Source organism: Bombus fervidus, chromosome 8 (assembly GCF_041682495.2).
Source record: "Bombus fervidus isolate BK054 chromosome 8, iyBomFerv1, whole genome shotgun sequence".
In the NCBI taxonomy this organism is placed as follows: domain Eukaryota; kingdom Metazoa; phylum Arthropoda; class Insecta; order Hymenoptera; family Apidae; genus Bombus; species Bombus fervidus.
In genome coordinates this window covers 6,197,148-6,211,337 of record NC_091524.1, presented here as the reverse complement: position 1 = coordinate 6,211,337, position 14,190 = coordinate 6,197,148, and the positions used below count along the sequence as shown (strand labels likewise).

The 14,190-nt window shown below is 36.0% G+C and overlaps 1 protein-coding gene across 2 annotated transcripts in view; it reads right to left on the bottom strand.

The window, feature by feature from the left end:
- Positions 1–14,190, bottom strand: part of LOC139990369 (uncharacterized) — a 174,894-nt gene that overhangs the window by 62,138 nt on the left and 98,566 nt on the right. The window contains exon 1 of one of the 2 annotated variants that reach the window (XM_072009588.1): positions 9,082–9,845. The exons of the other annotated variant lie outside the window; for it this stretch is intronic. Coding sequence (XP_071865689.1) covers positions 9,082–9,138 — 57 coding nt within the window. The 5' untranslated portion in view covers positions 9,139–9,845. Of the gene's footprint in view, positions 1–9,081; positions 9,846–14,190 lie in introns of those variants that run through there. 2 annotated transcript variants of the gene reach the window in all.

Sequence of the window (14,190 nt, the reverse complement as noted above, 5' to 3'; positions counted from 1 at the left end):
TTGTAATTAACGAAAATATGAAATTTATATATCGTGGCATAAGAAAACGGCGCTTAATTATCACGTTGCAGAATTTTACGTGACATTGTGACAAAACAAGAGGCAGAAAAACGGCAGATTGGAGTTCAACGCGATCTTTCAATGTCAATCAGGCATTCGTTCTTTCATGTAGGTGCATCACCGAATGTCAAACACAGAACCGTAAGGTAGTGACCGGAGTGTAGTGATTTATGCGCACTTTTTGCAACCTCTGGAACGCGTGATATACTTTCATATACATGCGTGAAGCCTGTGATCCGTAAAGATGTCGATACATGACAAGAGTAAATGAAAAATTTTTCACATTAAGGTAATGACTATTTTATTTGAAACCTGATTTTAACGAATATTCCCTTATCGAGTTTTATGGAAATTCTGTATGAAAATTCTGTATGGTAAAAGGTTGAACAAATTTGATCCGTAACAGTAGCGAATATTTTTCCTCTTCTCAGATGAAGCTGATAATTATTATTTACTCTCTATTATAGGAATATTAAGAAAAAGAAAGCGAAGAAAAATACGATGAATATCCCAAGGTGATGCTATAGCTAATTATACGCGAATCTGATAAAAAGATGAACATGTTAGGTCAGGTTGATAGAGAATAAGTTGTCATCGACAAATAAACATGACGAAGCTTGGAAGATCTGTGCTGAAGAGTTTGAATCGCATTTAGAAACATTAGCATTTTCTAGAACCTTTAAGTTTATTTATAATATAATTTTGATTATAATATAAATTACGCGATATTTTATCAGTGATAAATTAAAGGTCGTTTCAGTCACACCTACTTTCTCAGATTTAATTATTAATGATACGTGACAGACAGAACAAATGGCAAAATTAAATTTTCCATATCACATTTAATTACCTTACCTTTAATTACTTTAAGATACCATACAAAATGAATTAAAATTTACTAACTCGCCATTAACACGAATGATATACGGCTTATCTTTGTCACAGCTTATCTTACTGCTTCCTACTGAAACATACCTACCGAATCTGAACCTTTTATCGGTACCGTAAGTCCATATAAATGATGTCAGCTATGCAACAAATTGTAGCAACGTCCATATAACACGAAGCAATATATAAATTTAAAAAAAAAGAAAAACAGCAGATGATTTCGACCCGCAAGAGACACCGCAGACAAAAAGGATAAAGAGAATGTATCTTTGTAACCCAAGCATTAATCACAAGCATGGTACGACCTGGTAATAATCGTAATTAATAATAATTTAATATAATCCAGTGGGTAGAACATCAATTTCACGTGCACCAATCGTCTGGTCGGCTAAGATCGTCCTCTTTGACCATGACCTTCGGTCACTATAACCTTTGAACAAAGGCCATGAGCCGTGACACGCGTGGAAAACGCGTCATCCTCTATTAAACGGGTTTTATGTCTACCCCCCGTCGAAGAACTTTTTCTCTTTGTACAAAGAGTCTGCCTGCTGTTCAATTTTTCGAACTGCACCCTCTGTGGCATTTCAATCGACGATCTGAGATGTGCGGGTCACTCGCAGGGATGCGTTCTATTCTTCTCGCTGGAGGAGTCTTGTTTGCATTGTGGCTTACATACGCGAGGCAAAATTGCGTAAGGAATTGCGCAAAGGGATATTGCTCTGAGATATTGAGTTCAAGTTGTATGTACATACTTGTATCTGTAGAGGAACTTTGGCTTACTATGTTATTTATGCAGTATTTTATTTGGATGATAGGATTTATTAGTTATCCAAATTACTATATTCGATTGTTTATGATCATTTCTAGGTATTATTTATTCATTATATAGGCACATTTCTCTTAGGCCGATAGATTGATGTTAAGTATTCTACGATTTTTACGAATATGATTATATTATAACAGTACAGAAACATTTTTCTTTTGCTACTGTTACATCACTAAATATATATCTCTCAATGCAGTCTAATAGCATACTTAGTTATTATATTCTAAGTACAATTTACGTGTTTATCAAATTAATCATTTTACATGTAATAAACTATTCATATACAAGTTTCTTTTATCTAGTATAAATAGTAATTTATTTATGTTTTTCAATGTGAAATTGTACCATTAACTTTGATAATAAAATGTATCATCTTCACATTTATACTAGATAAAAGAAACTTGTATATGAATAGTTTGTTACATGTAAAATGACCAAACTTAAATTCGATTATCTCAATTAACAGGGTGAACAAACATTGAGCTCCATTGGTAAAATTTACCACTACTACAAATCTACAGTGCCGTGCATAGAAACGTTATGTACTGTGTCACATTAATGCTGCAAATTCTGCTCTAAATAACATCGAGTACCAGCGTAAAATCTGATTTGCAAGGCTCATCGAAATTTTGCCGCGCGCTCGAGATTCGCGATATTAATCAAGGCATAGGCGATCAAAACGTAGCAACATCGTCTATACAGGCATTACGAAACGCGACACGCGCATTTTTATTCATAATCACTACCGTCTCACGCGTCTCCGCCGAACGTACTTAAAGGAGTTATCGCAAGCATCAAATGTACGCCAGTTTTTGCCACCAACCGGACATTGGTGGTCACTCGTTAACACAGCAGGGTGTATCAGCAGTTGGTATCAATTTTCGCCAAGTTCCAGGACCCCGTTGTTCCAGCCGTTTCGCGATTTAATTAACAGGGACAGGCTTGCACGCTCTATATCGTTTGTCGTCACTTCCCCATGGCCGGTAACCTTCGTTTGCTCTTTTTTAACCGCGGCATATCGTCTTTTAAACTGCTCGTTATCCAATTATCTTGGACCTTTGAACGTGTCTCTGCATGCTCCACTAATTAAACTTTGCACCGGAGTGCCGCGTATTGCAGCCGCGGACGAATTAAAAAACCATTTGAATGTTTCGAGGTGTCGCTTTTAACGTTCGAATCATGCTGCTGTTCATCTTTGTTGCGTCTTAATTCGACCAGGTCACTTTGAGAAAGAGACGAGACTCGTCGGATTATTGACGCGGTAAATGAACTGCGGAGAAGAGTTGATGGATTTGTTTTATGAATATTGAAATATTTCTAGCTTTCATTTCGTGTTTAATATTTGAAGAATTTTAGTAGCTTTAGAAGCTTGGGTAATTTATATGGGGCAAATGGATAATTTCATAGTGTCAAATTTTTGCAGTAGTAAGAAAGTACTATCAAATGACACGAAAAACATGTTTGTTCGTATTTAAATGCTATGGTAAATTCAATAGTGCGGAAAGACTTTCTGTAGTCACTGTACAATATTACGCGTCTTATTCTTTCGCATTATCTCATTGCAAAAATTTAACTTTATTTAGAAACAATCTGAAAATAGGTTAAACAACCAACACAACTAACGCTGCAAACTACTATATGCTTATTCAAAATTGTATCAGGAAATTATTCTAAACGATTTAAATCACCGACTGAAATTACAAAAAGTATAACGAAACCCTCTAAATAAATCCTTACAAAGTTTCCAGCTAACCGATACACAATACAAAAACCATATAATTTATTACAAAACATTAAAAATATCATTGCCAAAATATTATGCAATACCCTCAAGCAAGATATTAATCACAATCCCTAACAAGATGACCACATCATCTCGCAGTATAAATTCGCCTCGTAAAAAACATAACAATCTTATCCCGTAATCGAAATTCTGATCTCATTTTTCCTCCATCCTCCTTCAGTAACCAGCAACGGGTTATTTATAGAAATCAGAGCATCGAGACCAGCCACTTCGTAATTATCAAAAGCGCCGTGTGGATTATTAATCAGACGTTCATGCCGAATACTTTTCAAAGAAGCATGGCCGATTAATTGCGTTAATCGGTCGTTAATCTCCGAAATTCTTGTTACTACTATCGGCCGCGAGGCGCCCTTTTACAGCCGCTAATTACGCTTGCGTGACGAAGCTCGATACTCTCGTGCGATTCTTGCCACGTGCACACACATATTCCACGCAGAGGCCCGCACGTTGCCTCGGCTGACCTCCCCAGATGCTATCCCACTTGTCTTGAATTCCTTCAACTTTTCTCTTTGGCCACGATACAGTAATACGAGCTTTTAATTGTTCTTATTTAGCTCCGGGACACCGCGAGTGTTGCGTCAGGAATTCGAATGGACGCCACAGCGCTATTGTCCTGACGGAATTTTCAGTTTTTCGACTCAGACAAACACAGGATACTGACGAGCTGGGAATTTTAAAAATAACGGAGAAACATGCTGACGCTGGAAAGTAGACATTTTGAACAATACGCTGATTTCCAATTGAAGTAAATTTGAGTGGAAGCTTCTCAGTTGGACGATGTAGAAAAGTTTAATTCATTAAGTCTCGGTAGAAGAAAAAGAAGTCCTTCGAAAAACTGATCTTAGCTTTAAGAAATTCCTATGATAGAAGAAAATTAAGTAGTCTATATAGAAACTATAGAAAACCTTGAAGATATCAAAAAAATAGCGAAAGGAACGGTGCATATAGTATGGAATAAAATACTAATTCATTAAACATTATGATACTACAATGTATATTTTACTTTTGGTATATCGTATATTTTTGCATATCATATACATTTTTATACCTTTAAGTTGCTCATAAATGTACAGATATTCGCAGTGTAGTAATACGTAAGGAGAGCGTAATACACGTACATTGTGAAACATAGTATATACTACTAAAAGGGTTAAAGAAACATTACAATGAAAGATTATTACGCGCGGATACTCGTTACGGGTATCTCTATTATACTTGTACTATGATGAGAAACTTGTGTAATTATTAGAATGATTAGTACCTACCTAAGTCACTAGCTGCTTAATTGTAAGCGGTTATGATTAATTAATGTACGAGATATGTTCTATAAACACACAATTAGAATATACGCGTAAGAATCAGTTTAACATTTTGTTATTTCGGTCGAGTACAAGTAACGAGATGTTTATGACTAAATATTGAAGTGCGAGAATAATAGCTGTAGTAGTTAGGTATTGTGCAAGCACAGCATGCTATTTGTTCATTACAAGAGCGTAATAAATGCACACGAGATCCTACTATTTATATAATATATCTAAACTATCATCAAGCGTGTCTGTGGAAAAGCTTTGCAAGACACTGAAGAATGATATTGTACTAAAATTTACATATAAAACGTTTATATAAATAGATGCACTATGTCATGCTACAGAAATATACGATACTTATATAGAACGTGTGTAGGATTTACTTTACAAGTTCAAAGGAAGCATTATTAGGTTAACGTGAAGATTTCCAGTTTCTCCGAAGAATAGGACGTTACGATGCGTTACAATGGACGGTGAATTTAATGCAATGATTTATATTCTTCCAATACGTGCAGAGAAAGTGAGTGCAATGTACAAAATTTGCGAACTGGCGTTTCAAGGAATGCGTGAAAAGAATATCGATTACTCGTATTTTATTCGTCGCAACGAGCGCACAATAAGTTTGTACTTAACGTCGGGTGTCACCGGAATTTAAGGGAATGCATTGTTACACAGCATTATGCAATTTGATACTATCAAAATTGTTGTTTTATTTATTGTTGCAACTAAACATGTATCGTTACAACATTTTTATAACTTTAACAATATCGCTTGTCATAATATTAAAATATTGAGAAACATTAAAAATATGGAAAATATTGAAATTTTGCTTTCATGTAATTGTACCTCTGGTGTTTTACGAGAATTCGTCAATTTATAATCCACATTTAACAGTCTTATATGTTTCGATCTAATAAGCGGTTCTCATATTCAATTATATCATGTCAGAATCCTACTTTTACTCATAAAAGTACTTGTACGTAGAACATATTTTCATCGTTATGCTCTAAACACTCCAATTCTTTCAAATTCTATAATATTATGGAATCTAGATGGAAGGAGAAATAACAATGGAGAAATTTTAAGCAAATCGTTTGAATTTCTCTTAATCAACGCGCCGTTAAGAAGTAAAATTCCACCGTGTGAATGGACTGGCAAAGAATAACCAATGAAACGTTGACTTAACGCAACGTTGGCGCTTAATGGATTAAACGACACGACTAATCACGAATCGAATCTTTCCATCGATTTTTGACATGACAGGATCTCGTCTAAAACGTTTCAACTAGCTGTGCTTGCGAGTTCCATTGCACAAGATAAATCATCGAAGCGTAATCTTCCGAAGGAACCATGGCAGCTTAACATTCCACCAGCTTGCATAACGAGAGTAGCGTTCACCGGCGACGACGTGTGTGCATTTGCACGTGAACCTCGGTCGAGCATGCACAATCGTCCATTCGCCGTGTATCCTGCGTGAAGTATAGCAATCACCGGCGAGATAACGCCTGTATCCTTGACTCTAGTCGTACACCTACCGATGCGTGTGTCATGCTGTGTGTGAATGCCACTAGATTTGCTTGCACGCATCGAGATAGAATAGTTTTGTTACAGCCATAATAGAATAACGCTCTCTAACGATTAACGCGTTGACTGTCACGGTGATTATCGATGACCTACGTGACTAAATTTTTTAGAATAATCAAAGTACGATGAGTTTCGTCGGCTAAATAAAAATTCATGACTTGGATAACATTGTCAGGAGAAAAGTGAAATATTATGCGATACGACGTTTTGCAAAAGTTAAATGTTATGGCATAGTACGTTCCAATCGATCGCAACAGCAAGGGCAAGATATATAAAATTCGCGAGGCAGTCAATGTCTTAACGAAGTTGTCATCTTAAGAAAAGTTGTAAGAGTGCGTTGAACGTTATTAAATATGATGGGGCAACGTTGATGAAATCAAGCGGAGAAATGTCACGGTTTGCGTGCGAGGAAGAGGTGTTCTTGGCAGCGCGACTGTCCACGCTCGAGGCGCGTGAAGGTTAATGTTAACGGGTTCGTGATAATGACTTTTTGAGTGATCGCCGAGTGGTCGGGTTGGATACCTTGCTTCGATCGGTCGTGCCGCCGGATGTGGTTAAGTGTGTCGTCGTGGGGTAGGTTGTGATCCGCATGTCAGAAAATTTTTAAGGAATTGGTAATTCAAGGAGTTGGCGAAAGAGTGGTGCAAGTATCTTTTTTATATATGTGATACCGTGGTAAATATATAAATAGAAATTTACTCATATAGAATTCAATTTATTTTAGTTCTTCGTTGCTTGAAATAAAAATTTGCATGTCGTTTTATACATATTTATAGTGCTTCAAAATATTAGAAATTAGAATATGGAGAAACAAATAGAAATAAAATTTTTCATAATAAAATTATATAGTTGAATTTGTGAGTAAATTCTACGAAGAATTCGAATATTTGGAAAATTAATTGTTTGGATAATTATGATAACTTTCACTGATACTTTTCGTGTATAAATGTTCCATTACTATTTAAACGAAAGATCGTACAGGGCAGCGAGATGATTTATGATTGCAGAATTTAACAATAGGCGTTACTGTCTTGGTGAAAGTCTATTGTAATAGGGATGATTGCAAATACCTGAATTAACAATTTCAGCCTGTGTAATTTGCACATCATTAACACGATACTGCTAAAAAATGCTCAACCGTTAACAATATATAATCATCGTACTATAAAATATAATTAAATAGTTGCAAAATATATTTTAAGATAAAATTAAATGACTAACTTAATATTATAGAATATTATTATATAGAACTTTATAGTATCTACAGTTACTTTCGAAATACATACTCAACTTTGAAATTAAGTAAAACATTGTTAAACATGCTATAGGAACATTGATGAAATCACCGGACAAAATGTCACGGTTTGTATATAAAGGGTGTTGTTTCAGAAAGTGTATGACGGATCGCGTTGAGGACGTAACAAAGGTTGATGTTGGCGAATTCATGACATTTACGCCTGTGATGTAATTTGGAGTTATTTAAAGTAAATGTAATTTATGAAACAGACAACTATTCTTAGGCACATTGTCGTTGAGATTTTTCATTATATAAATTACATAAGTTATATTATAGTATATATACCGAGAATATAAAATCTGACGATGCATAAGTGTTTCGTAAGTTTTGAAAATCTTGAAATGAGATTACGCATTCTTAAAACATCAGGAAGTTATAAATATTAATGTTATATCTGATGTTCGTAAATGCATCTCGATTATAAGAAGTGGCATTAAATATCATTCTTTTTAATGCATCTGATTTCAATTAATATCCATTTTCATAAATATGCACGAGCTTTTTTATTTAATAATTAATTAATAATTAAATAATATTAATAAGAAATTGAACAAGCAACATTGAAGATTATTCTCTTTCTATTTAATTTAGTGTATTCTGAGTAAATGCCAATAAATAAATATATTTACTGAATAATAAAATATATACAATATATATTTCTATTTACTCATTGTTCATTGCAGAATATTTTATTCGTTTAATATACAACTAATACTACTAAAACCGCTACGGGTCAACGATCTCTGGTTAAAAGCTTACAGGACAAGATAGCACACGAAATTGTATGCGTCTAAGGTATACGTACGATCAAGTTTAAATTCCACCGAGTTCACCGTGAATGTTACTCTTACCAAACATAGCGTTTAGGTACAGTACAATGCATCTCGAAAGTACCTCAACCGTACCGGCGATACTCATATTTACACCAAGTGACCACACGAACGAGCTAAGCCGCTCGTAAAAATAATTCACGTTCGAACTTCGTCTTTCGAGCACGTAAACAAAAGCATCGCGAACTCGAGTGATTTAAAGCCGATAACTCGCCTCTTAAATTTAACATTCCGAACATGAACGAACTTCTCGACGACGAGTACAACACATTACGTATTTCCACGAGCGATGTGACGTTCGTTTCGCCATAAACAATGAAAAAGCCAGGCTTCAGGAATACGAGTACACCTATTCTGCCGTACAGGACTTCGCGTAAAAAGTGAAAGTGCCGCTTTCCGATGGCCATTCTATCAAATCTATTAGAAACGGCTATCCAAATGAAACACATACACGTGTTCATGATAATTTAAAGAATGCTACTCACCAGCAGGAAAAGTACCGTGCTCGTGGCAGTCGCTTCGAACGATATTCCGCACGCCATTTCTCGCGATCGAACCACCAGGCTCCTCCTCTACCAGACCATCCTGAGACTTGTTAGCGAAGCATGCGGCCCTTGGCTTTGTCGAGCTTCTCTTTGATTAACCTCGAATCACTTTTCCACCACAAAAACCACCACGATGTTCGAACCGGCAATCTCCTCTCCCTTTCTTTATCTCTTTCTCCCTCAAGTCGGCACGTTCGAAACGTAAGGATCAACGATCGCGGATGATCGAAGCGCAATTTCAAGCTTTCAACGAGCGGCTCGTGATCTTTAGAAATCCCAGTCGATCATGGGGCACGATTTCAAGCAGATGGTGTGCTCCGACACGGATCGATCGAAACGGAACGCGATCGATCACTGTTTCTTTCTTGCCTGTTTCTTTCGCTAATCCGTGTATCCGACTCACGTTCTACAAATCGACCGTGGACAACGAGCAGTTCACGTATCAACGACGTTCGTTTGATCCTGATCTTCAAGTTGTACCGTGTTTCGATTGACCGTGGTCAATCTTCATCGATGAAACGACGCGATTCGCAACGAGGACTAGACGACGCGGCCGTGAGAGCCCAGTCGTTTCGGTGATGATCCCGTAAGCTTGTCTCGTGCTCGTTAAAAGGTGACGATTGCACGGTCCTAACCGTAGCACAGGGCTCGGGCAACTGACAGCGGGTCAGAGCCGCGGCACACGGCGCCACGCCGCTCTCACAGCTGATCCGAGAGAACCGATCGCCTCTACTCGCCTCTCTACCCTCTCTCTAACACGCGATTCTCAACCTCCGCCACCGTGTGCTCCCTACGATTTACCTCGGCTAACCGGAACGTCATGAGAGCTTGACGAATCACGCGCCCCCCTCTAGCGCCCCTATTGATACGTGTCATTGTTGAATCGAACGGACAGGGATCTTTCGTGGATATTGGAACCGAGATATCGGGGAATATTGGAATAGCGTTGCGTTCCTCTGGCAACATTTCTTCGAACTTTCTTCGTTTCCATTTAATTGACTGACTGAAAGGACAGGTAGTCGATGGATACTGGAAGTGGGCGGAGAACGAAACGAGAATGTTTGCTTGATATGCTTATCAAGTTTCCTGGACACTGAAACCGTGATATCGGATAAGTTTCGAATAGTGTTTCGTCCCTCTGGCAAGATTTCTTCGGTCTTTTCCCATTTTCATTTAATTGACTGAAGGGACAGGTAATCGATGGATAGTGGAAGTAGGCAGATAATGGAAACGAGAATGGCTGATATGCTATGCAGTGGCTAGCAATGAACACCTTTGTATTTATTAGCATTTCTATATTAATTGGTTAGGTCTAAATACATCAAACTTTGTAGTATCTTTATAGGGTTATAAAAATGATGTATTATGAAAATGAAAAAATTCTTCATTAGAATTCTTCAGCTCAAATTATCATCTGTTTCTACGTGAACATGTGGTTCTGTAAAATGCATAGAAATTCACAGTTGATAATTTGTTGCTAATTTTATGCGAAACGCAAGTCATATTCGGTAAATTCTCGAAAGTGAGTTTGCTTCGTCTCCTGAATTTATTAGCGTTACAAGATCGAATTGAGGGAGTGTTCACTCGAAACATTGCGTTCTATATTCGTGTTCTGCATACGTAAATTTTGAGTGAAAGAGTTTTACAAGAAATGAAACTTTAAATATCCCCGAGAATAAGTCTCAACAAACTTTAAAATATATTTTAAATGTCCTTTACATTCAAGTAAAAGGAACCAATTAGATTTTGTTCATTAATATGCATCAATGATAGAAAGATTACAATATCAACAATATTAGGGTTGGATTTAAAGCCTGTCCTAATAATTTTAATTTCTATTATTAGTGGAATATTCGTAGATAAATTTGCTTGTGGACCTAATCTTGATTCATAATAATGTATTAATTTCTATTTAATTTATACATCACGTATCGCTATACTGAAAAGACTGAATTTATATCGAGTTACTGATAAAGACAAGAAACTGTACCAAGTCAACGACATCCCAAATTTGCCATCGAGAGACAATTCGTCGATGTTATAGGAACTTTTCTTCTAGGATTACTGTACCTTCTGGTCACTCCCTTGCTAGCAAATGAAGCATAGTAACGACCTGATCGCCATCGCGGCGTTTTTTTCCAAGACACTAGTTCACCTCGTTTATGCGCTAAAGCTATGACCGTGATATTCACGTCTGATTAAGTTTTTGTTGCTGCACAATGGTGTAAGTGAAAGTATTGTGAAACATACGTTACACATTACGTCGAAGCGTTAACTATAACACATATAACGCAATTAAATGACGCTTTAATTTATCTCGTCCTAATCAGAACATAACAACAAGGAAAATGTGACGCTGATGTATTGCCGCGTTCCTTTTCCTTCTTTTGTTAGTTGCAAAGAATAATGAAATGCACGCTCTGACACCTCCAACCCTTAATAGTACCACCAATCGTGTTATTCATGCACACAAAGCTGAACCATAATTAACATTCGCGATCAGGTAACGTTCATTTATGATGTAGTTTAAGTGCTCATTATTCAGTCAAAGAAACTTTAATATAATACATAATGCTACATTTTACTGCATCTTGACAATATCGGGTTATTTCAGCTGTAAGAATATGTGGAATGTATCCTTCGAATTATTTTTAATCACGTACCTATACGTGATATTTTATCTGCAGTTAAATGTCGAATAATAAATTATCTTTGTATATATAATTGTATATGTAAAAATTCGAAAGCATTTACAAAGCAGTTGGTGTTTAAGCTTAAAGTTTCGCGTTACGGATCAAAAATTACAAGAAAGTTGTTTTTCGCAAAGAAATGTTATAAATTTTAAAAAATTATACCCATGGCATCATTACTAGATTGCGGATATTTATGTAAATTTATATCTTTATAAACACAGTGAAAGAAATGAAAAACAAATAGAGACTTGCTTCACGCCTGAAACATTATAATAAGTATTATACATACTATCTATATTTTTATGTATACTATCTACATTCTTATATATATTAATTTCGCATAAATGCATAAACAATCGCCACTTAATTTCACCATATAATCTCCATTTTTTTACCTATGAGATTAATCAGTGTAACTTATAAATGACTCGCTTATATCTCTCTCTTGAAAAGAAAACATGAGAACGTCAAAAAATCTTCAGTCAAATCTTCGAACGTATGGTTGCACTAAATCAGCTATCTGACATTGAATTCTTATAAAACGATCGAAGGTTAAGAACTCTTCGTCGACGCGACGGCACAAACGTGATACCGTCACGAGACCGTGAACGTGAGTAGCACTAATTAACACAAGAATTATTCATAAATATTAATCAAAATTAGGGGAGCATCACGCTACACTTTCAGGTTCCTTCTCGTGTAGTATATATAGTATATACATATGTATGTATGAAGGTATACGAGTTTTCAACAGTGATATTCGTTCTTCGAAGGCACCTTAATTAGTTCGATAGCGATCGGTACCACGAGCTCAAGGTCATCAGCGATCTGTCACAGACAAGAGTGCTCTATAAAAGTGCAGACTCGCCTTCTGGATTTACCGCCCACGTGCCCTTAATGTTCGTCCTTTTCTGTAATTTTTCACGGTTCTCTGACTTCCAACGAGTAAATTGCCAGCGAAACGGTTAACGAATTTTTTCGGCAGCTTCTTCTCGTCGTTTTGCTATGTACATGTCTTTATTGCGGTTGATTGGGAGCACTTAATCGTGTCAGAAATATTACATCCTACATGGTTGTATCGAATGTGTAAATTTTAATGAATCAACCTAAAGGATGAACCTTTGCGAAGAGAAAAAAAGGATCGACCGAATGTTTGATTAAAGAAACACGACTGACAGTACGTAACGTATTCATGAAGCGTTGTTGTTGTATGGTAATGTTAAGAATGGAATGTAATTATCTAAAAAATATTATAAAAGTAACATATTATTACCGATATTATTATCTACGTGCTTTTTGGTTAATTTTCGTACAGTAACATATATTTGAATACCTATGTACATAACGTGTTTATGCACGGAGAACGAGGAGTTCGTTCCTTTTGGATATCTTTACAATAAGTTTTTATTGCGTAGCATTTTGTTTTCTGACTCACCATTACTTTGGCTTTTTTAGTTGATTTTATTAAGCCACATTTTTTCTGTGTTCACTTATTATGAACTTATAAATTCAGAAAAATAGGAAGTACCGATTGAAAATTTTATGATATATATATATTTTTTTTTATGAACATTCTAATTACACAGATTATTGAACCAATCTCCAGTATAAACATTTCATTGATTGAATGTTTCTTGAAATACTTGAACGAGAAAAGATCGACAGTAAAAATCGATTTGAAAAATTTTAAACGACCATTAGTGCAATATTTTCACTGTTCATTAGTAGATAGATATAGAAATATTTTTCAATAAAAAGCTAACAAACTTATTCGAAGTATAAGGGTGACTCATCAGATTCTTTTGGAAAACCATAAAACTGTAAGGACAATTTTCAAATCTTAACATGCAGTGTATTCTCCGAAGGTCGTTCGAAGTCGTTTTTGTACGAAGAGGAGTCTTTTACCATGATCGAAGTGTTTATCGCAGGCATAAATTCGGTACCGTTTAAAACAAAAAGCACTCGGAGACAAAGTAAAAGTCTTCGAAAATTGCACCGAATAAAATAAACTCGAACGATGCATCACGCGGCTAGCTTCGAATTGTATCGCGATTGTCCATAAGTTTCTTGAAACACAATAAAATCAATCTTTATGAAGCTGTTGCGAATTGTATGTACCATCCGGCGTGATGCAACAAAAGGACGTAAACTGCAACGAAACAGTTTCTGCAAAGAGGAAAAGAAATCCTCGTAAAAATTTCGTCGAAACTGGTTTCGGCTCGTAAAACTACGTTCAAACTAATTTTATAAAAAAGCAATAAAACCATACAAAAATCGCGAGCTCGTCAGGCATTTTAAAATCGTGAACGGACCAAGATAAAAGGATGAAAATCAAAAGTTAATTAGTACAACGGAA